This window comes from Trichosurus vulpecula, chromosome 3 (genome assembly GCF_011100635.1).
Source record: "Trichosurus vulpecula isolate mTriVul1 chromosome 3, mTriVul1.pri, whole genome shotgun sequence".
In the NCBI taxonomy this organism is placed as follows: Eukaryota; Metazoa; Chordata; class Mammalia; order Diprotodontia; family Phalangeridae; genus Trichosurus; species Trichosurus vulpecula.
The window spans coordinates 334,800,879-334,825,921 of NC_050575.1; the positions used below are offsets into that span (position 1 = coordinate 334,800,879).

At 36.8% G+C, this 25,043-nt stretch overlaps 1 protein-coding gene across 2 annotated transcripts in view; it reads left to right on the forward strand.

Annotated features, from left to right (window-relative positions):
- CLHC1 (clathrin heavy chain linker domain containing 1) overlaps positions 1-17,341 on the forward strand; it is a 54,863-nt gene extending 37,522 nt beyond the window's left edge. For both annotated transcript variants that reach the window (XM_036749000.1, XM_036749002.1), the window contains 3 exons: positions 5,356-5,558; positions 13,358-13,537; positions 17,148-17,341. In XM_036749000.1, the coding sequence (XP_036604895.1) occupies positions 5,356-5,558; positions 13,358-13,537; positions 17,148-17,341 (577 nt within the window). The remainder of the gene's footprint in view (positions 1-5,355; positions 5,559-13,357; positions 13,538-17,147) is intronic.
- The last annotated feature ends 7,702 nt before the right edge of the window (positions 17,342-25,043 follow it).

Below are 25,043 nucleotides of genomic sequence, written 5' to 3' on the forward strand. Positions count from 1 at the left end.
CTAATTTTTTTTGTTTTGTTTTTTCTTTCTCATGGTTTCTCCCATTCGTTATAATTCTTCTGTGCAACATGACTAATGTGAAAATGTGTTTAATAGGAATGTATGTGTAGAGCCTATATCAGATTGCAGGCCATCTTGAGGAAGGAGGGAGGAGGAAGGGGGAGAAAATTTAAAACTTATGGAATGTTGAAATGTTGAATGTTGAAAACTAAAAGCAAATACACTAATAAAAAAACTTACCAGTTTATACATGCCTCTACATACCTTTAAACTTATTTTTATCCCTTCATCTCTACATATTTTTGCATACTTTGTACTTTTATATAATCATAGTCAATATGCCATACATTGTCTTTACGGTTCTGGTTTCTGGTTTCTTGGCCCCATATTATTTCAGATATCTTTATGCTATTTCCAGGTATCTTTATGCTTTCATAACAATTCACAATAATAATAGTTTGTATTTATGTAGCACTTTAAAGTTTGCAAAGTACTTTGCAACTATTATTTCATTTTATTTTAATAATAACCTTGAAGGGTGGGTACTACCATTATTCCCATTTTACAGAAGAGAAAATTGAGGCAAACTGAGGTTTAATGATTTGCCCAGGGTTACACAGGTAATAAGTATTTGAAGCAAGATTTGAATTCAGCTCTTCCTGACTCTAGGTCCAAAATTCTGGTTATAATGTAATGATGTTAATTGTATTATAGTATTGAAATTTTTGGGAAGGAGTTTTCATTGGTATAGAAAACTCCTCCTGTGGAAACTTCCTCCACTAATAGTAGCAACTTTTCTATAATTTATAGTTTTAGAGATGATAGTCTTACAGAGTTGCCTTGGGTACTGAGAGGTTGTTGTTTGTCCAGGGTCACATTACCGGTATATGTCAGACAGGACTTAGAAACATGTCTTTTTGGCCCTCTATTCACTATGCTGTGCTAAGTCTATACATTAATATATTTCAATTTATGATAGCTTGCATTTTTATAGTGCTTTAAGGTTTACAAAGTGTTTTACAATTCGATCCTCACAACAACCTATGAGGTGCTGTTTATCCGTTTTACAGATGAGGAAAATGATACAGATAGCTAATTAAGTGTCTTGCCCAGGGTGACCTACAGCCAGCAAGTTTCTGAGGCTAGATTTGAATTCAGGTCTTCCTGACTCCAAGTCTAGTATTCCATCTCCTGTGTCACCTATTCAGTCACTACTCTAAAGCAATATTATAGTTATTTCCAGTTTTGTGATAGCAAATAATAGTGCTATAAATATATTTGAACGTATACTTTTTCTTTTTGATCATATAATTAAAATATTTTTTATTTAAAAATATTTTACTTGTTTTAATCAGCCAAAATCTGTCTTCTCACCCTCCTACTCCAATCCACTCTGTACCCCCTACCAGACTAAAAGTGTGCATGTGCGCACGTGTGCACACAGACATACACACATATACACACACTCCATTATAAACACATATGGTCAATCAAAACAAATTTCCACATTGGTCATGATATATTTCCAATAATTGGATTATTAGGTCCAGAGTATGACTACTTCCCTCACTTTAGGAATATTTTCCAAAGCATTGTAAAAGCGTACTTGCTTTTCCAAAGTCTACTGGCAATATTTTTTGCCATTTTAATGGGTATGAGGTGATATTCCAAGGTTATTTTAATTTTTTTTTCAATGACTAGTTAGGAACACTTTCCCAAGTGACTATTTTATTTGGGTTTTCTCTTTTATAAATTCATTTTGTAATAGTAATAGTAAAATGAATTAATGCACTCATATTTGGAACTCCAAACCTGGGGCTGAGTTGCCTTTGTTAGTATGTGAGCACAAATCATCTAGCTAGTCCCAGACCCAGCTCTGCTTCATATCTTAGCAACCTACCCACTCAGACCATCTTGCCACCAGCTCTATGGCTGCCCTCTTTCTTCCTGGAACAGCACCCAGATGGACCTCCAATAATCCTGCTCCTAGACAACTCCCACAAAACCCAGTCAGTTTTGGAGCACCTGCCCTGGAGCTGAGCTTCCTTGGTTGGAAAATGAGTGCGTGCAAATTCACTAGCCCTCTATTTCTAGCTTTCCCTATGTTTTACATCTCATCCAGCTGTTTACTCTGACCATGTTGCCAACGATCCTGCTGCAGCCTTGTATTTTTTCCTACATGGACTAGTGTACTCCATATTGGACTTCCAGAAGCTGTGCTTGCTATCCCCACTCAGTTTTAGAACTTCAGCCCTGGGGCTGAGCCCCCTGAGTTGATGAATAAGTATAAATTTATTTAACATATTATGTCTAGCTGGTCCTAGACTAGACTATGCTTCACATTCTATCTAGCTGTCTACTCTGGTCATCTTGCCATGACATAGCCCTACTCTCCACTTTTCAAATGAAGATCAAACGATAATTGTAAAGTGCTTAGCATGGTGCCGGGCACATTGTAAGTGCTGTGTAAATGTTAACTGTTGTTATTATCTCACCTTTTGTTTTGGGAACAGTATTCAAATCAATACTACTGTTGCTTCTGGATCAACTCATCCATCCTTATGACTTCTCAGACCCAAACTGCCTTCCATGGCCACCATTCCTCTATATGTACTGTCTCCTATGAGAGTGTAAATACTAGGGCAAGGACGATCTCACTTTTGTATTTGCATTTTTAGTTCTTAGCACAATACCTGGCATACAGTAATGCTTAAGCAATCTTTTTTCCTTCATTCATTCATGTCCATTGACCATTTATTGGGGGTTGGGTTTTTTAAATCACTTTTTAAAAATTTTTTATCAGTTTTAAAAATAAATTTTAGATGTTATGCTCTAGTGAATCAGAAACCCAATATGACTCAAAACTATGACAGTTAAGGAAGCTCATGTGATTTGAAGCTACAGTAAGATACTCATAGCTAATATTTACAGAGTACTTTAAAGTTTGCAATGCTCTTTACTAATATCATCTCATTTGATCCTCACAACAGTCCTGGGAAGTAGGTGCTATTATGATCCCCAATTTATGAATAAGGAAACTGAGGCAGACAGAGGGTAAGTGACATGTCTAGGGTAACTCACAGCAAGTGTCTGTGGACAGATTTGAACCAGTTCTTCCTGACTCCAAGTCCAGTACTCCATCTACTGTGCTACTGGCTGCCTCTTTCTTCAGAGAGGAATTGTGTTTTAGGATTAGGGGTATGATGCTGTATTAGAATACATCTGATCAGACCAGAGGTGAAGACTTATGTTCAAACCTGGGGACCATATCATAGAATGGAGGTTAATTAGCTAAAGAGAAAGTCCAGAGGAGGAAAACTACAATGAAGGGCTTCTAGTTCATGCCATTTGAGGATTAATTGAAGAGAGTGAGAATGGATAGCCTAGAGAAGAGAAGACTGAGGGTGGTCTTAAGGATTGAACATGATTGCTGTCTTCAAGTATTTGAAGGACCGTCATATAAAAGAGGCATGGCCCAAGACATAACTGTGGGAGATACCTCCAATTAGGGTTCGTGAGAATCCAGGCAGAAAGGTGGTCAGTAGTTCCAAATACTGCAAAAATCAAGAAGAAGGAGTAAGGGTAAAACTTGAAAAGAGACAAATTTAGGCTTAATATAAGAGAAGACTCCCTAACAGAGCTATCAGGAATGAGTGGGTTGCCTTAGAAGGGAGGAGTCTCCCCCGCAACCTCTCTGGCAGAGGTCTTCGAAGAAAGGCTGGGCACTTGTAGGTTGTATGATTTTGATTTAGTGAGGAGTCAGACAGGATTGGGATTGAGGGCATAAGAAGAGTCATTGTGCTTTTGGCAAGAGACTGGAACAAAGAAAATGATGGGGACCATGGTAAGGAGGTTTTAGGTGTGGCACAGGAGAAAAGATGGAATTTGTGGTGGACAGCTTTAGTCATTAAAGTAGGATTTTAGGTCTGCTAAGAGGCAAGAGGTTAAAAATTGTTTATGGAGCTTGAAGACGGAGAAGGTTTGGAATAGCTAACTTGGGGAGAAGCAGTTGAAATTAGATAATGTAAATTTGTAATGGGCCTAGTTAACATTATTACTTGAATTCCTCCAGAAGCATTCAATAGGAAGAGAGTAGAAATAGAGAAGGCAAGACAGTAGAGTAACCTAGGATTGAGATTTGGAGACTTGAAGGTTGTTACTGGAGCACAAACCGTGATTCTCTTGTTCTGCCTACTTTAAGAACTATATCTAGTTCTTGGATAATGTCAACTTATCTACAGATGCTGATATTGTATATGCACTCCTTGCAGTTATAGATAAATTGTTATTAGAGTATAATTTATAGAAAACTAGGAATTAGAGTTAATATCTTTTGAAATTTGATGCATTAATTCTAAAACCAAGTGTTTATTTGACTAACAAGTATAAAGATAAAATTGCTATAATTATTCACTTACTCTTCATAAAACAACTCCTTTAAAATCATATGACATTAAATAAAAACCCATGTTAACTGTCTTACAAAACAAATCCACTCAGGTGGACAAAGAAATGGCCATTTTTATGCTGCTTCTTTATCTCTAGCAGATTGTTTAAACAATACTTTTTTCCTTTCTTGTTAGCTCATTGTTCTTGACAGTATCTTACTGATGATACTTTCAGCATCCTGGTGGTAATTAATTTTTACTTGTAAATTTTGATGTAATAATAGAAGTATCGGGTTAAGGTCACAGTGCCAAATCAGAGGAAGAACTGGGTGTTAAACACAGTTCTCAAGTCCCATTTTAGTTCACTGTCCTTATTCTCATATTACCTTATTGCTTTTGCTATTGTCTGTTCAGTTCTTATAATAAACAAGGAAAATCTTGTTAGATGTAATAAAAACTAGACTGGTGGGAAAAGCTAACAAAATCCACCAACTTCCCATTATCATCAACCAATATTTATTAAGTGCCTGCTTTATAGATGGCAACAAAGCCTAATGAAAAGTCCCAAACTATGAAAGATTTCCCATTGTATGTGCGTTCCTTTTTTGCCAGGTAGTTGAAATCTTACCAGAAAAAGTAAGGTTTTAATTTTTTTTGCAAGTTTTAACTTTCCAACATCTTTATGAAAGTAAACATCTCCTTCCCCACTTAAAAACAAACAAACAAACAAAAAACCCCCACCATCACAAACCAGATGGGGATGTATTAGCTTAAATCTCAAGAATACTTAAGAGCAGATACAAAGTAATTGTGTTTATTGGTTCCGTATTGTCAAAGAAAACTTAAATGCTACACAAAATCAGGTTAAAAAAATCAGGTTTTATTTCACAGGATTGTAAAATATTTCAGAGTTTCATGTATTTACCAGCAAGCCTCTAATATAAGTTTTACTGATGTCTTTTCCTAGAATAACATTTTCTGAAAAAGCTGGGGATGTAATTTGCCAATATGGGGAACAGAATCCACACAACAAGTCCAAGTGCCTGGCTTTAGCCCAGATTATCTATACTGAATGTGGTCTGCATAAGAAAGCTGTTCTTTGCCTATGTAAACAAGGTCAGATTTATGGAGCCATGGAATATATACAACAATTCAAAGACTTTTCTCATGGTAAACAGAAAACACTTCATCAGTTTTCATTCATAATCTTTATTTCAGGGGTTATAATTATAAGACAACAGATGATATTTTGGATTCAATTTATAGACTGAATTTTAAGTGTACATAATAATTCAAACATTAAATTGGAATTAAATTGGAATACATTTATTTTTCTGATCAGTGAATGTCTATTGTGCATAAATCAGCATCCATTAATACTACTAATAATACGGCAATAAGTTAGTCTTTTAAGGGCATAATTAAAAATAAATCTTAATGAATATGCTTCATCTAGTAAAGCAATTTTCTGACTCCTCATTCTTAAGTGGTGATGATCTTGGGTTCTAGAATGCTATAGCACCAGAGCCCAAGCTCTCATAGGATCAATCATAGGATCATAGATTTAGAGCTGAGAAGGATTTAATAACCATCTAGTATAACCCTCTCCATTTACAGATAAGGAAACAAATTTGGAGTGGTCGTACAAGGAATTAGTGGCAGAAGCAGGATTTGAATACAGATCCTGTGACTTCAAAGCCAGAACACTATCCCTTGTGGCCATGTTTGTTCTCAGGTCCTAGTTGGAGACACCTTTAGTACTTGCTTGATGTTGTATTCTTATGCCTGTTGTTTGAGTCTATCTTACCTAAGTTTAGACTAGTTCATTATCAGAAGGCTAGTGGTCTGCCCCCCAGATTCCCACATTGAAATTCCCTTCTTTTCCAACTAGGTGTGCTTGAATTATAGCATCATAACATGATAGATTTAGAACTGGAAAGGACCTTAGACACCATCTAGGCCAACCTCCCTTGTCTTACAGATGAGGAAATTGAGACCAACAGAGGCTAAATGACTTCATAAAGTTACAGAATTGGAATCATTGCAAAGAAATTCCGTGGCCGCTTAGTCCACCCCATATACAACAACTCATATACTTGACACATGATTATCCACCCATGGCTCCTTGTTTATCCTTCTGGGGCCAGTTAACAAGTTTAATTCCTCCTCTACATCATGGCACTTCAGTTACTTGAGGACAGTTAACATGCATTTTCTTCTCTCCCAAGGATTCTTTAGTCTGAGTTAAACATGCCCAGTTTCTTCAACTTATTCCCATATCATGGACTCTTGAAGGCTCTTCACAATCCTAGTTTCCCCTCTGGACACTCTCCTGTTTGCCTCCATCCTTAAATCATGGTGTCTGAAAGTGAACACAGTCCTCCAGATGATGGCTGACAAGGGCAGTGGAACTGTCACTTCTCTATTCCTGGGAGCTCTGACCCTTCTAAAGCAGCCCAAGATTGCATTAGCTTTTCTAACTGCAATATAACACTGAAAACTCATCTTGAGCTTGAAGATAAACTAAAGCTCTCGTATCTTTTTAGGAACAACTGCTGCCTAATCATGCTCTCCTCATCTTGTATTTGTGAATTTAATTTTTTTTTTGTTACTAAGTGCAAGACTACATTTATCCCTATTGAATTCCACCTACTTGGTTTGGTAATCCTGTCAAAAAAGAATATGAGGTTAGTCTGGCACAGGCTCTTTCTAATCACTGCTTTCCTTTCTATTTCTTTAATGATCTGTTCCAGAATGTTCTCAGGAATTGAAGTCATGTTTATTAGTGTTAAGTTTGCAGACTCTATTCTCTTCCCTCTTAAAAAAACAATCAACATTTGACCTTCTCCAATATTGTGATATTTCTCCTGTTTTCTGCAGCATTTTCAAATACATCTCATCTGCCAATTCTTTCAAGACCAAGAATGTAGTTCATCTGGGCCAAATGACTTGAATTCGTCAAGGGCAGGTCTCCCCTTATTTATCTTGAGTGTCAACAACCAGGAAGTGATTTTTGTTTTGCTGTTTCCTTTGTGATTATCTTTCTTCTTTGCAGAGAAAACAGAAACAAAAAAAATGGTACATGTTTCTTCTCTCCGGCATCGGTTATCATTGCCCCATCTACCCAAAGCAAAAGTCCTGTCCCTTCTCTGAACTCCTTTCTCTCCCAATACAATTAAAAATGCCCTTTTTGGGGGTGTTCTTAGCCTCCCTTTCTAGACTCAACTCATTGTAAGCTTTACTATTCCTCACACCATTTTTACAGGACTAGCTCACAATCTTATTTAATTTTTCTGTATATTTCTTTTTAAAGTCTGAGGTGGTTGATGAATTCTCTGTACATCTATATTGGTCACTAGTCAAATTCCATTTTTCCTGCTTATTCTAATTATTTGTTTTTGTGTCTTCAGAATTTAGTTCTTCAGTATGTCCTATGTCTCCTCTGCTGACTTCCCCTGTAGAATTTTAGTACATGACATTCTAGCTATCTAAGATGGAGTGATCATTTCCTTAATAAATTCCTATCATTTTCATCCCAGTAATCAGTTCCTTCTTGTTATTGAGAATCAGATCCAGAATATAGTTTCCCTCTTCTTGCTTCTTCCACCTTTTAAAGGATAAACTTATCTCTGAGGCAAGTCAAGAACTTGCTTTTGTTAGAAAGGTGTCTATCTAGATGCCTAGATAATCAGAGTCCCTCATGACTGCTATATCACACTTCTGTAGTGGGCTTGTGATCTGTTTTCCAAACTTCTCATTTCTCTTCTCTTTCTGTTTAACCCAATGACAAAATCATTTATTTTTCTCCCTCCTTTGACTTTCACTGAAATATTCTCCATCATGCTTCCCCTTCCAATTCTTGGATTTCCTCACAGGAGTATGTCTTTTATTAATTATCTATCTATCTATCTATCTATCTATCTATCTATCTATCTATATTTCTCAATTATGTGTGGGAATATATCTTAATATATAAAGCTATCTTGCTCCCTTTTATTTTTGCTATTTCTTTTGAATAAGGTATACCCACACAGAGCTATAATACAATGATGGGTTTCATTTCAAGTCTCAGTGATACCTATGAAGTCAAATTTTCCCCTTTGTTTTAAGACCTCTATTTCCTCTTGTTGGTTTAAATTTTATGCATTGTACATCAATTAACCAATAAACATTTTTAAGTACCTACTGTTTGCCAGACACTATGCTAAGCATTGGGGATGGCAAAAGAGGCAAAAGATGGTCCCTGCCCTTAAGGAGCTTACAGTCCAATGGGGAAACAACATATAAACAAATATATGCAAAGCAAATGATGCAGGATAAATAGGAAATAATTAACAGAGGGAAGGAACAAGAATTTAGAGGAATTGGGGAAAGCTTCTAATAAAAGATGAAATTTTAATTGGGACTTAAAAGAAGCCCGGGATGTCATTAGGCAGAGCTAAAAATGGAGCGACTTGTTCATGAAATATCCAGGAAGTGAGTCACTGGACTGAAGAATTTTAGGGGGCTATAAAGTGTAAGAAGACTGGAAATGTAGGAGGGGGCTAGACTATGAAGGGCCTTGACTGCCAAACGGAGCATTTATATTTGATTTAGAGGCCAATAGGGAGCCACTGTAGTTTGTTGAATTGTGTGTGTGTGTGTGTGTGTGTGTGTGTGTGTGTGTGTGTGTCTGACATGGTGAGATCTCTGCTTTAGGAAAATCACTTTAGTGGCTGGCTGAATGGATGGTAGATTGGAGTGGGGAATGACTTGAGTCAGGCAGACCCACCGACAGGTTATTGTGATAATTCATGCGTGAAGTGATGAAGGCCTACACTAGAATGGTGGCACTGTCTGAGGAGAGAAGAGGGCATATTTGAGAAATGTTGCAAAGGTGAAATCAACGGGTCTTGGCAGCAAATTGGATATGGGGGCCAGTGAGAGAGAGTGAAGAATCCAAGATTACTTTTAGGTTGTGAGCCTACAGGATGGGGAGGATGATGTTGCCCTCTACAGTGATAGGGAAGGTAGGGGGGACTTTGGGGTAAAAATAGTGAGTTTGGTTTTGAACATATTGAATTTAAGATATCTACTGGACAAGCTGGAAGGCAGTTGGAAATGTGAGATTAGAAGTCAGCAGAGGGAATGGAGAAGCGTAGGTAGATTTGAGAATATATAGAGATGATATATAGACTATATAGAGATGAAAATCCATGGAAACTCATGAGATCACCAGGTGAGAAGTAAGTAGTCTCCTCCAGAGAGGTGACAGAAGGAGTGGCCAAATAAGTAGAATGAGAGCCAGGAGAGAGTAATCAACGGTGTTGAAGGCTGCAGAAAGGTCAAGGAGAATGTGGAATGAGAAAAGATACGTAGGCATTCGAGGCCATGGGTTTCGTTACAGGCTAGATTTTTGTCTCCTGTGAATCTCTACTGCTAGTCTTCATTCTTCTATGGTATCTAACTTAGAGAATATACATAAAGAGTCTTTTCTCCTTTCCTTCCATCCTTTTTAGTTTAAAGTACTTTTGATTAAATGAGCAAAACACCTGGTGAATATATTCTTTTTATTAAATTTTTTTTGGCAAATACATTCTTGCCAACCTTTGTTAGGTGTATTCCATCTCTGGCCAGGAATTTGTCAATCTTGTATTGTAAACTGTGATCCAGAAATCAAAATCCTACCCTCTGGCACTATTTATTATCCAGTTATTCATTTCCCAAATTAATGTTTTCTTCTTTATCCCTTGCCTTCATTGGCCAACAATGAGAAAAATTTCTTGCCCATGACTTCATAATCACCGAAAAAATTTTTTTAGATTTGTTCTAGATGTGTCATTTGTATTCACATGAATCCCCAGAAGGAGGATGTTGTCATCCATTTTGATAAGATTTGTAAGATTCTGTGTTATATCTTAAATACGTGCTCCAGGAAGATAACGGACTTCTTTATTGTTATTATCAGGTCAACAAACAGCTACCTCAGTACGCCTCCTATTCCTACTACTACTACTACTACTACTACTACTACTACTGCTACTACTGCTATTACTACTACTACTACTACTACTACTACTGATGCTACTACTGTTACTACTGCTACCGCTACTACTACTACTGTTCCTCTTTTCTTCTTCTGCCCTTCAGCAGACGATCTCTCAATCACTTCTGAGACTCTATTGTATCAATCTTAGGAGGACAAAGTAAAAGATGATATCTACACAGCATTTATGGACACATTTTCCCTCTTCATTGCATCCTTAATTATACTTCCTTTAGAAACCCTTCATGTCCCCCTAATAATTAGGAATGTGGAGAGGTATTCTTCAACTCTCTTTGCATTTTCATCAAGGAAAGAAATTAACAGTTGGAGCACAGATACTTGACTGTGACAGAAATACAAACAAGATGTGCAATTGTGTTGTCACTACCCAATTTCCTCTACTTCCGTAATAGTTTAGATTTTCCAATTTGTTATTTGAAACTTCTTGTGGATGTTTATACCTCAACCAATCTTGGTTAAATCTTTTTTACAGTCTCCTTCAAATTCCTTACCAACAACAAGCTTACCACAACTCCACAGCCATTACCATACTCACCTCCCCTTTGCACCTGCTTCTAGTCCTTTTCACCGATTTCACCAGTTTGCCTCACCCACCACTCTTACCAATTTGCTTAACCCTCTAATTATTCCACTTACCTTTTTTTACTTACTTTGCCTGTCTGTCCAGCTACCTTCTCCTTCTCTTTCTTAATCTAGCTCTGACGGTTCACTTATTCAGTCCTCCTTGGTGTTAATCCCCCTTCATCCTTTTATATCCTCTTTAATTGTCCTTGGCCCGGTTTCTTTTACAACTCAGAAGTGGAATCTAGACCAATATCTGGACCTAGGGAGGTTGTTCTTCATATTTTCCTCAATTTCTCCCAAATTTTGTGAAATACCTCTTTCCCAAATCTGAGATCTGACCTTTTCGCTAGTCCAAACCTACCCAACTTACCTATGCAATTTTCTTCTTCTTTTGCTCAAGTCCCTCTTTCTTTTTCTGATCCTTATCCTATAACCTTCTCCCATAAAACTGGAAGTAGACTTGCTCAGGGTAAGTATTAGAGATGGGATTTGAATCTTAGGTCTTTTGATTCCAAGTCTAGCATTTCATTTGCCACATTGCCTCTCAACACTGATGAACTTTGCAAAGGTTCCTGGGAGATAAGTTCCCAAACAGAATATGACTAATGTTTTCTTGAATGCCCAAAGAGAACATGAGGATAAGCTCCTTCACCTCTTAAAATTAGAAAATATTGGCCTAATGATTCATACACAAAAAGTTAAATGAATGAAAAATGTCTATTACCTACTGAATTTGTACATACATCTGTGTCAAGCACTGAATATAGACAGTGATTAGGTCCAGAGTTGAATACGAGGAAGAGAAGAAACTGGATGGCAACTGAGAAATTGCAGTACTTTTAATAATTTCAATCCTACTTCCAGTTGCAAAGACCCATATTTTTAGCCCATTTCCCCCCTACCCCCAGCAATGTTATACAATTAAAAATTTTAGAACATTGTAGTCACTGGGAACCTAACAGTCAATAGAGAAATACATGGAAAGTTAGTCATTCAACAAACATTTATTAAGCTCTTCCTATGTGTTAGGCACTCCTAAGCCCTAGGGATACAAAGAAAGGCAAAAGCATCAGTTCCTGCCCTCAAGGAGCTCCCATTCCGATGGAGACAATATGTAAATAACTAGGTACATATAAGATATAGATGGAATAGAGAAAGGTAATCTCAGAGGGGCTGCTAGGAAGACCATAAAAGGCATAATGCAGAAGGTGGGATTTGACATGGTAGGGTGCAAGTTAGGTATAGCATGTTTTTAGTAGTGGCCTCTACACAAGAACTAGTATAGGAAATATTATGAAAGAAATGTATGACAAGTAAATGAATTGTGCTGGTTATGCAGCAAGAGCAAGGGGTAACAGCCTGAAGGTTCCACTCTTGTTCACAAAATGGAAAAAGTCCTAAAAAGAAGACCTCTAGCATTTTGGGTAGATCTTCTGTGAAGGATATATGGATGGACATGGTAAAAAATATTACCTGATTAGAAGTCATGAAAGGGTAGCAATCTGCACTGATAGAGGAAATACCCATATCAGTGAAATCACAAATGCTTTGAAGTGTTAAGAGGCAAAGTACAGATGAAATCAGTCATATACAGATAAAGCTATTGAAAAACTAGTTCACGGATCCTAGCTTAAGAATATCTGTTAAAATGGAAAGAATACAGGACTTGGAGCCTGAAGATAACTGTATTTGAAGCATACATGGGAACAACTTATGACAATTTATGACTAATTGTGTGACCATGAGAAAATCATTGACTCAATTTCCTTCTTATAAATGGAGAAAATATCTGTGAAGCCCACAAAATAATAGCATTTCACAAATAAGAGGATGAGAATCCAGTCTCCTTGACTTCTAGTCCAGGGCTCTTTCTAATTACATTGTATTACCAGTCATGATAATAATTTTTACTAAAAATCTTCTCTATTTCTATATATGACCTATAGTGAGAGTTTTTATTTTTTATAATAATGGTAGTAATTTCATATCTAGATTGGTTTGAGAAGGAGATAGTAAATGGTTAAGTTTGAGGCTAGACAAGAATGGGGTTATACCCTGAGTGGGAGTGAGAGAAAGAGGATATGCTAAGAAGGGGAGTCATATTATATGTCATAATACTATCTTCTTTGTTAGCTTTTTTGATCTTGTCCTGATATTTTTCTCAATCATTATCTCTAATAATTGAGGAGCAAATAACAAGATATTCGATATGTATAGAACATAGAAAAGACTGAATTTATCTGCTAAAAATGTATTTCTTGCATTCTACCTTTATAATATTTAAATCTTTAAAACCATAGATTTCTGTATTGTTTACTACATTATTATGTGTGAATACCTTTTTTATTTTTGCTTTCAGATGATCTTATGGACATAATAAAAATATGTCCTCAAGTTGAATTAATTAATTGTCTTACTGGTGAATGGAAGGGAAAATCACCATCTCTGTCTTACTGTCTTATTGTACTTCATTTCTTCTCCATTGGAATGAAAAAGGCTGGCTTAAGTCTGCTTCAAGAACTAGATAAAAATGGGAAGGGTAAGTTTAGCAAAATGTTCTTAGTGAAGGAATGGTGGGAGTTATTCTGAGAAAATAAACTTACTGGTCATAAGTTAGTTCATTGACAACTATGTGGAGAAACAAGACTCCTAAATGTTAGTTAACATAGACCTGAACCACTCATAGCCTCTGTTGATATGATTTAACTTATAGAAAACTCTAAATGAAGAAGTTGCCATCTCAGTGACTTTAACTAGATCTGACACACATTTTCCTTAGGGAAGTCATCAGAGAAGTAAGATGAAATTAGAAACTTCAGCAAGCATAAGGCAGAAGAAAAGGAAGTAAATATATACATTCATCATTTCCATGGTGTTATTTCTGTTCTGCTATATAAGCAATATATTCTTCGCATTGTGGTCCCTATGCAAATTTATGCACATTACACATAGGATTTCTGCCCAATAGGATATTAAGCATTATGTGGGTGAATGAATATTGGGAAACAAAAACAAATACTATCTTGATCTTACTAAGATGTTAACAATTAAAATTATTTAAGATTAGTTTGTGAATAACAAAACCAACGCAGCCAAGATTAGAGGGAAAACAGGAAATTGGGGAAAAAATTTTACAGCAAGTATCTTTGATAAAAGACTTACTTCTCAAATATATAGAGAACTGATCAAATTTATAAGAATGCAAGTCATTCCACAGTTGATAAATGGTCAGAGGATGTGAACAGGCAGTTTTCAGATGAAGAAATCAAAATTATCTATAGTCACATGAAGCAATGTTCTCACTCACTATTGATTAGAGAAATGCAAATTAAAACAATGTTGAGTGAGGGGTAGCTGGATGGTGCAGTGACTAGAGCACCAGCCTTGGAGTTAGGAGGACCTGAGTTAAAATCCAGTCTCAGACACTTGACACTTACTAGCTGTGTGACGCTGGGCAAGTCACTTAACTTGCCTCACCAACCCCCCCAACCCCAAAACAATGCTGAGGTACAACCTTATGCCTAATGGATTGGCTAATAGGACAGAAAAGGAAACTTACAAATGTTGGAGGGATTATAGGAAAATTGAGACACTAATACACTGTTGGTGAAATTGTGAACTGATCCAGCCATTCTGGAGAACAATTTGTAACTATGTGCAAAAGGCTATAAAACTGTGTATACTTTTTGACCCAGTAAGCAATGCCACTACTAGGTCTATATCCCAGAGAAATTTTTTTAAAAAGGAAAGGAAAAGGGGGAAAAAAGGAAAATGCTATATGTACAAAAATATTTATAGTAGCTCTTTTTGTGGTGGCAAAGAATTGGAAATTGAGGGGATGCCCATTAATTGGGGAATGGCTGAACAAATTGTGGTATATGATTGTGATGGAATATTTTTGTGCTATAAAAATGATGAGCAGGATGCTTTTAGATAAATCTGGAAAGACTTAAATGAACTGATGCAAAGTGAAGTGAGCAGAACCAGGAAAACACAGTATACAGTAACAGCAATATTGTATGATGATCAACCATGAATGACTTGGCTATTCTCAGCAGTACAATGATCTAAGACAGTTCTGAAGGACTCATGATGACAAATGCTATCCCCTCCAGAGAAAGAAATGATAGAATCTGAATGCAGATTGAAGCATCCTTTCTTTTGGAGAGTCTGTGTTTTTTTTCATAGCATGACTTAGTATGGGAATATGTTCTCCATGACTGCACATTCATAACCTATATCAAATTACTTAGCTTCTCAGTGAAGGGGGAGGGAAGAGAGGAAAGAAGAGAATTTGGAACTCAAATTTTTTAAAAAAAGAATGTTAAGCACTTATACATGTAATTGGAAAAAATAAAATATAAAAAGATTAATTTGTGAAGTCAAAGAAAGCATGATCATAAGGCAATAAAGTTTATGAAAATTATTTTAATCAGTCAAGAAGCATTTGTTAAGCACCTGCTATATGTCATCTCAGTGACTTTAACTAGGTGTGGTCAAATAAAATGTGGCAACTGATTAGATATATGAAGTGAGAGTGGGAAGTCATAGATGACACAGAAGTTGTGAACCTGGATGACCGGAAGGGTGGTGGTGCTTTCAGCAATAATAGAGAACTTTAGAAGAGAGGGGTGGGTTCTGGGAAAAAGAAAATGAATTATTTTATACACGTTAATTTTGAGATATCTGTTGGACATCCAGTTCAAAATATCTAGTGGACAGTTGGAAATATGGTCAGCAGAGGGACAGAAAAGATATATACATCTGGGAGTCATTTGCATAGAGATGATAATTGAACCCATGAGAGCTGATGAGATCACCAAGTGAGAGGATATAGAGAGAAAAGAGAAGAGCTCAAGATGGAGCCTTGGGAGATATCCAAAGTTAGTAGGTATGACATATGAAGATCAAACAAAAGAGACTGAGAAGGAGCTGTCAGACAGGATCATAGAAGCATAGAGTTGGAAGGGACCTTAGAGGCCAGCTAGTTGAACTCCCTCATTTTACAGATGAGGAAACTGAGGCCCAGGGACATTTAGTGACTTACCCATGGTCACAGGTCACAAGCATCAAAGGTGGAATTTGAACCCATGTTCTCTGACTCCTGAGCAGCAGTGTAAAGAAAATCCAGAAAGGAGAGAGCATACGAGAGGAGAGGATGGTTAATGCTTCAGAGAGGGCCAGAAGGATGAGTTCTAAGAAAAGACCATTAGCCTTGACAATGAAGATATCATCAGTAACTTTAGGAACCAAATATACATGTTTTCTTCCCTCCCCTCCCCAGGGAGTTTAACTGAGAAAGGAAGAAGACATAGGATGTTATGTAATGGGAATTCTAGGATCTACTAAGGGGTTTTTTGTTGTTGTTGTTGTTTTTTTAAGGATGAGGAAGACTTGGGTGTGTTTGTAGGCAGCAGGAAAGGAATCAGTAGGTAGAGCAACCATGAAGATTAGAAATTTTTGGCAACAATATTTATGGTTGATTTTTCTACCTTGAAATTACTGTTCTTTGCACACACACAGAGGTGTTGGGTATAGAAAGAACATTTTAATAGAATATATTTTTTAAGGATAGTAGTATTCTAGTGCCTGTACAGAAGTTGTGATGCAAGAAGGAAAACGTGATATATTTGGTGGTCCAGGAGAAAAGAACCCCTCAAATACTTAGATGGTACATGCTGACAAGAGAAACAATTTAATTTTCATGATTAAATGAACATCATTCACATCTCTAGCAAGCGAAACTCTTTTGTGTTTGCTTCTTTCAGGAAAAAAAATTACTTAGAAAGCCCCATCATTATATTCAGAGTTAGGATTATTAGTTTAAAGAAATATTTCTCAAATTAAGGATTATGGGTTTGCTGAAACTAGAACTATAGGGTTCCAGATAGCTGTTTGGCACTGACAGTGGCAAACTGCAGGCAACATGAATAAAGTGAGCCTGGATCTTTGTCCTGGTTTTCTCCTTTATTCCCTTTGTGGTCCTAAAGACTTCTTGCCAATCCAAGACACACAGCTTGGACTGGGCTGTGAGGGCAGGGAGTTGGTGGGTGCAGAATAGAATTTTTAAAATAAGTGCAGGTGATACTGAATAATGGACAAATACTGTATAAACTACCATTGTTGATTTTTGGTTTCTTCCCTCTCAGAGGCAACAGAACGACTTATGACAACCGATCCATTCTGTTCCTTAGAGGAGTGGCAAGAACTGGCGGTTGTGTGTATCCAGAACGGCTTTTGCAAATTGTCCAATGACATCATTTCCATCCTCAGATCTCAGGAAGGAGTATCTGAAATTCCTCCAGATGGAGAATTCAACATAATGGAACATGTTTTTTGGTAGTTCCACCTCTTGAACAGCTGAGGGAGCTCTAAAAATATTCTATGTATCCTAGTTGAGAAAAACAGCCTAAGGATTAATAGTAACTTTGAATAAATCTAAATTGTATATCCCCAGAAACAAATTAGTCCTTCTTTATTGTGACATTGGAATTTGCGTAGTGTTCTGCATAGTAATGCTTTGCTTCCCATTCATATGTTTTATGTTGTTATTCTGTTCTTTGTTCACACATGCACACACACGGAACCATATCAGGGCTGTCTGGGTTTATAGACTCCACTAGATCAGGATTATATGTATACGTATCTTTTTGTCAATGCCTAACACAGGACTGTGTACAATTTTATATTTTTATGTTATAATGATAGAATTTTGATCATTTTCCTTCAGATAATTTTTAGTAAATGGTATGGTCTGTTAGAACTAGTAGGAACTTTAGGGAACTCTTCAAGCCCCTGACAATAGTCTGCTCTGCATTTTTTATGTTTTTATGTCAGTAAACTTTATCTAGTGTAAAACAACATTTAAATGCTGCTTTGCTAGGCAGAAAGGTATGGTTTGGGTGGTAGAGGTACATCTTAGGAATGGAGTTTAAAATAAGTACACAGAGTCTTCAGGATTGGATATATTTTTCTCACTATGGAATTCTTCAGGTATACTATTGCAAGTTTCCAGGTTTATTTTCTCAAAAATGAGAAACTTGTGGAATTTACTGCTGAATTTTTCTCTTACCTATAATCTTATTTACATTAGAGTTCTGTCGGAGACTAAGTTTATGGGCAGAGCTCTTTGTTATATGAAATTGTTGAAGTTTATAGTTTTGGTGTTAAAAGTATCTTTTTATTAAATTAAGGAAGTACCTTCTAACTACATATTAATAGGGATTAGACATACTTTTTGTGATCCCAGAGGTCAGAGCTAGGATCAACAAATAACTTTTAAACAAGGTTGATTGGTTTCAACATAAGAAAATAAGAGTAGTTCAGTGGAATGAGCTAGCTTGGGAGGTAAGGAGTTCCATGTAACTTATTTCTAAGTGCTATGGATTAAAAATTTTTTTTTAAAAAAATGAAAACTTCACTTCAAAAAATAAGGAGTGTCTCAACCTCTACTTGGATGGACTATGATATGAGAAGCATTGAGTATGATTATTAGTCTTAAACATTCCATTTCAAAGCTCCATTACCTTGAAACCTACTTTAGGGTTTAACTAAGACATGAGCTCCAAAAAACCAATTCTTATAAGGTCCACAAATAACTGTTAAAAGATTTTAAAATCAAGAAATTTCAATTAAGAACAAGATAATTTCACTATGAAGTAATAATAAAGATGGTGATAAGATTCAGTTCTTTCTGCGGTATGTCAATTTAATGATTATTAGATACTTCATGCTTAGGGTACCAACAATTAAGTTAATGTTTATAGAAATTTAAAAAAACTGTGTGATTCTTTGCATTCTCAGTCAAGATCGTCTTAGGGTATCTGTTTGTCTCTAGCCAGTATCATAAAAATATGCAACTACATGAAGACTATTTTGTATACTGATGATCTCATTTTGGTGAATCCTTCTGTAGTCACAATGGCCAGCCCACACTTATCTCTTTCAAATCCATTAGTACTTACTGTTTATGTTGCTAATTTAATGTTTATTCTATGCTACTTTGCATTATTAAGTATCTTTTTATGTGTGTATCTGGTCTCTCCAATTAGATTTTAAGCTTCTTGTGGTCAGGGACCATGCCTTATACCTCTTTATATCTCAGTGTCTTAGCATACAGTAAGAATTCAATGGATACTTGTTAATTATTATTTTGTCATCTTCTTGAAGACCAATCTAGCTAAGTGTCACACCCTGTCATAATATTTAGCTTAAGCCTTTATTGTTCAGTTGGTGCAGCCCTGTCCAACCAACTCTTTGTGACCCCACTGTGCCACTTAGCTGTTCCCTACTTTAAGGCTATACAATGACCCTTCAGGTCTACATGGTTCCATTTCTCTGCCGTTTTAGGGAGTTTATTTATTTTTAAAAATAAAAACATTTATTGGAGTATCTTGTACAAAAAAATTTCCAGTCATAAAACAGATGTTGCAAATCATTAAAAAAAGGCATTTGGTATGCATGTATATTTTTAAAAAAATTTTTTGGAAATGATTAAGTGTAGATTATCACATAGTCCTCAGATGCTCTGCGTGAAGATTCATCATTTCTATTGAAGTTTGTGGGTTTTGCTATGGTTCACTATTTAACTCAGCAAGTCATTGAAATATATGTATATGTATGTATATATACATACATATGTATATATATATATATATATATTTACAGAAAGTGTTCATAAAGAATACATCCATAACAATCAATGGCCACTATATAAATAGAACAAAGCTATCTAAAAGTTGTATGATTAAAACTACCATTCAAGTCGAAAGTCATTATCTTTATGAAAATAGTTTGATATAGGAAATTATCTCAATCATTTATGGGCCTTTGGGTCTTATTTTCTTTAGCAGTTTATTGCTAACAGCTGTAGTGTTAGCAATACCTGGAGAGGAATGTTGTTCCTGCCCAATGAGTGAAGAGTCCAGTTTTTGTGATCTTTTGAGTTGTTAATACCTTTCACAAAAGTACCCCACTTCCCCAGTAGAGGATTTATTTACTCAAAGGATCAAGCCAGACTTCAACACTTGGTTTTTGGAGGGGTCACTACTTCCACTTTCACCTAACCATTGTTTCGTCTAGACCTACCACAGTTCAATGTGGGTAGCCCTTTTATAGTAAACAAATTCAATTCAGGCCTCCTCACTCACTCATATTTAGGTGTTTCTTCTTGAAATCATTCCCTTTTTTCTTTATAGTAGTTATTTTCTCTCTCTCCCCCTCTATGTCTCCCTCTCCCTCCCCCTCTCTCTTCTCTCTTTTTCACTCATATTCTCCCTTCCTCCCCACCCTCAGTGACTTTCAAGCAAGGAGGATGAAATTCTGTGAAACAATATTAGAAATGGGACAGAACAGGCTATGACCATGGGAGCTTTAAAAGGTCAGAAGAGCCACTGGTCCAGTGACATGAGTCCACAGCAGAGACTGCAATAGCTTCAGTGCCTTGAGCCCAGTTCTTGGGCCGGTAAGAGGCCTAGGGAGTGACTTGATTGATTTAATCTGGCAGTGAATGGACCTGGCTGCCAAGATACCATGCCAAACCAACAAGGGAGCGATTTGTCCCCTAACTATGTTGGACCCTGGTGAAAGGTATGTTTCCTAGTAACCTTTTCAAGGTTGAACCCACTCTCCATGGGAACTGAAGAGTAGAGGGGAGAGTGTGTCTTGGTTTAGGGGGATATTTTTGCACTTTGGGGCTGCTATATCTTCTCAGTAAATATCCCTGTATAAAAGCTCATTGATGTTAATAGACTAATTTATATTGAGGAAAAGGCAAGTAGTCAAAATGATGTTAGGGTACTAATCACTGGTTAGGTGATATTGAGAAGTTACTAACTAGATGATTGCTATTGGAAGAGGGAACATATTGGATGGGCTTATGTTTGATAGTACTAAAGAAAGACATCCTTTCCTTCACCTTTCAGGATTGACCCCTAGAACCCTTTGGAGGGACATAGTGGCTGAGCTCTGAGGACCTGACCTACAGGTGTTAAGTAGGGTAAGTCTAGAGCCTTGAAGTATTACAGGTGTAATTACTGATTTATAAAATAAAGTGCTGTGGCAAGGTCTTAACTGGTTTGAAGCATCTAGATGGCACAGTGTGTAGAAGGCTAGCTCTGGAATTAGGAAGACCTGCATTCAAATTTGACCCAAGACATTTACTAGCTGTATGATCCTGGGCAAGTCACTTAACATCTGCTTGCCTCATTTTCCTCAACTGTAAAATGGGGATAATATTACACTGTTTCCCAAGATTGTTGTGAAGATCTAATGAAATAATATTTATCTAATGCTTTGCACAGTGCCTGGCACATAGTAGGTGCTTAATAAATGCTTACTACCTTCTCTCAAAGATATTGGGGAAAGCTTAATTTTTAAAAATAATTAGTTTGTTTATTTTTAGTTTTTAACATTCACTTCCATAAAATTTTGGGTTTCGAATTTTCTCCCCCATCCTCTCCTACCCCTTCCCTAAGATGGCATGCAATCTGATGTAGGCTCTACTTACACATTCATACTAAACATATTTTCACATTAGTCATGATGTAGGAAAAAGTTAGAACTAATGGGAGGAACCACAAAAAAGAAAAACCAAAACAACAGAAGAAAAGAAGAGCAAATAGTATGCTTCTATCTTCATTCTGACGCCAAAGTTCTTTCTCTGGATGTAGACAGCATTTTCCATTGTTAGTCTTTTGGAGTTGTCTTGCATTGCTGAGAAGGATTAAGTCTGTCAAGGTAAGTCATTGCACAATGTGGCTGTTACTGTGTACAATGTTCTCCTGGTTCTGCTCATTTTACTCTGCATCAGTTCATATAAGTCTTTCCAGGTTTTTCTGAAGTCCACCTGCTTATCATTTCTTGTAGCACAATAGTATTCCATTACATTCATGTACCACAACTTGTTCAGCCATTCCCCAATTGATGGACATCCCTTCAGTTTCCAATTCTTGGCCACCACAAGAAGAGCTGCTATAAATATTTTTGCACATGTGGGTCCTTTTCTTATTTTTATGATTTCTTTGGGGTATTGTGGTATTACTGGGTCAAAAGGTATGCACAATTTTATAGCTCTTTGGGAATAGTTCCAAATTACTTTCCAGATCAATTCACAACTCCATCAACAATGCATTAGTGTTCCAATTTTCCCATATCTTCTCCAACATTTACCATTTTCCTGTTTTGTCATGTTAGCCAATCTGATAGGTGTGTGATAGGTCGGAGTCATTTTGATTTGCATTTCTCTGGTCAATAATGACTTAGAGCATTTTTTTCATGTAACTATAGATAGCTTTAATCTCTTCCTCTGAAAATTGCCTATTCATATCCTTTGACTATTTGTCAACTGGGGAATCACTTGTAGTCTTATAAATTTGACTCACTTCTCTTTATATTTTAGAAATGAAGCCTTTATCAGAGACACTGGTTGTCAAAATTGTTTCCCAGATTTCTGCTTCCCTTCTAGGTTGCATTGGCTTTGTTTGTGCAAAAACTTTTCACTTAATGTAATCAAAATCATCTATTTTGCATTTCATAATGTTCTCTCTCCCTTATTTGGCCATGAATTCTTCCCTTCTCCATAGATCTGACAGGTAAACTATTCCTTACTCCCCTAGTTTTCTTATAGTATCAGTCTTTATATCTTAATCATATAGCCATTTTGACTTTTTCTTGGTGTAGGGTATAAGATGTTGGCCTATGTCTAGTTTCTGCCATACTATTTTCCGGTTTTCCCAGCAGTTTTTGCTAAATAGTGAGTTCTTATGCCAGAAGCTGTAGTCTTAGGGTTTATCAAATAGTAGATTGCTATAGTCATTGACTGTTGTGTCTTGCATACCTAACTTATGCCACTGATCCACCACTCTCTTTCTTAGCCAGCACCAAGTAGTTTTGATGATTGCTGCTTTATAATATAATTTAAGATCTGATACAGCTAGGCCACCGGGGAAGGCTTAATTAAGAAGGTGGCAATTATATAGGAAGGCATGAAGAAGAAAGACATAGTAAAGCATAAGAGAACAAGGTGTGTTCAGAGTGCAGAGTGTTCAAATTTGGTTGAGTGAATTGAGGAGAACCAGACCCAAAGGATGGTCATTACTGGCTTGATATCAACTTGTAAAGAAGTCTCTAGTGGAGGGCACGAGGGTTCTGTCCTTGACTCTGTGCTATTAAAATGTTTTTCAATGACTTTGATAAAGTCATAGATATAATGCTTATGAGATGTACAGATAACATGAAGCTAGGAGGGATAACTAGGAGGAACACAAGACTAGACATCAGTTCATCTGAAAAAGTTCTGTGGGTTTTAGTGGGAGACGAATTCAATATGAATTCATAGTGTGATATGGCAGCCCAGTAAAGCTAATATGATTTGAAATGACATTAAGAGAAGCACAGAATTTGAGATTAGAGATGTCAGAATCCCGCTGTCCCCTGCTCTGATCAGGCCAGATCTCATCTGGAGTTCATGTTCAGTTCAGGACACTACATTTTTGGAAGGCCATTGATAAGCTGGAAAGTGTTCAGAAAAGGACAACAAGGATTGAGACTTGAGATCACAAGGTATGAGAACTGGTAGAAGGAAGCAGGGGAGCCTAGAAAAGCTTGGACTATTTAGCTTTCAAAAGAGGAGACTGGGGTGGGAATGGGAGGAGGCACACATGAGAGCTGTTTTCCAGTTTTTTGAACCATGGATCATACCGTGGCTTTAGAGTGAAAAGGGCGTTTGAGATCATCTTGTCCAACCCCTTCACTTTATAGATGAAAACAACTGAGGTCCTTGACTGTTCAGGAGTTTGCCCCATGGCTGTATTGTATTAGAGGGATTAGACTCCTTCTGAGGGTCTCCAGAGGGCAGAACTAGGAGCAATGGGTAGAAAGTAACAAAGAGCTCGATTTCGGTTTTATGAAGGAAAAGTGCCTTGACAAATAGAGCTAACCCAAAATGGCCTGAGCTGCCCCAGGGAGGAGCAGGTTCTCCCTTACTGTTCAACTACAGATTGGCCTAGATGGCCTCTGAAGACTCTTCAGACTCAACAGAATGACCCAAAACTGGAATGGTAGGATAATGCCATATTATAGATGGCCTGGTAATAAGAGGTTTAATAAATGCTAGTTGATTGATTGCATTTGCCACTAGGGAACCACTTTACATTTTTAGCTGTAATAATAATAGTAGCAGCTAGCATTTACATAGCATTTTAAGGTTTGTAAATCACTTTACAAATATCTCATTTAATACAACAATCCTGGGAGGTGAATATTATCTATTATTCATATTATACTGATGAGGAATCTGAGACAGACACAAGTTAAGAAAAAAATACTATTAACTAATATTTACATAGCACTTACTCTGTGCCAGACATTTTGCTAAACATTTTACAGTTATCTTATATGATCCTTCCAACAACCCTGGAAGGAAGGTGCTATTGTCACCTACATTTTATGTCTGAGGAAACTGAGGCGAGTAGAAACTAAGTGACTTGCCCAGAATCACATAGGAAGTATGTGGAGAGAATTAGGGAGAATTTGAACTCAGGTCGTCCTGACTCCTGGTCTAGCATTCTATCCACTACACCATCTAGTTGCCCCTAGCTGACTCTGACTGATCAAATCTGTAAAGAAGAAATATTATTCAATAAGCAGTATGAAGAATTGACTGGAGATCAGAAGACCTGTTAGGAGGGTATTACAATAATATAGAGGGCTGGCAATGGGGGCCTAGCCTAGTTTGTAGTTAGTGTAAATAGAGAAGAGGAGGCTGAAAAGAGAGACATCTCGGATCTGGAATTGACAAGAATTGGGAACTGATGGGATATGTGAAGTGGGGCAATAGGAAGAAACAAAGATAAACCCAAGTTTATTAACATGAGAAAATGGGTGAAAGGTGGCACCACAGACAGTAATAAAGAATGAGAAAAATTAGCAGGTTTAAGGAGGATGATCATAAACCCAGCAGATAATAAATACACAAAGGTACCCGGCTATGATTAATAATAATGATTAACTTGTCCTCTTGCCTGGCAACTCACAGGTAGGAAAAT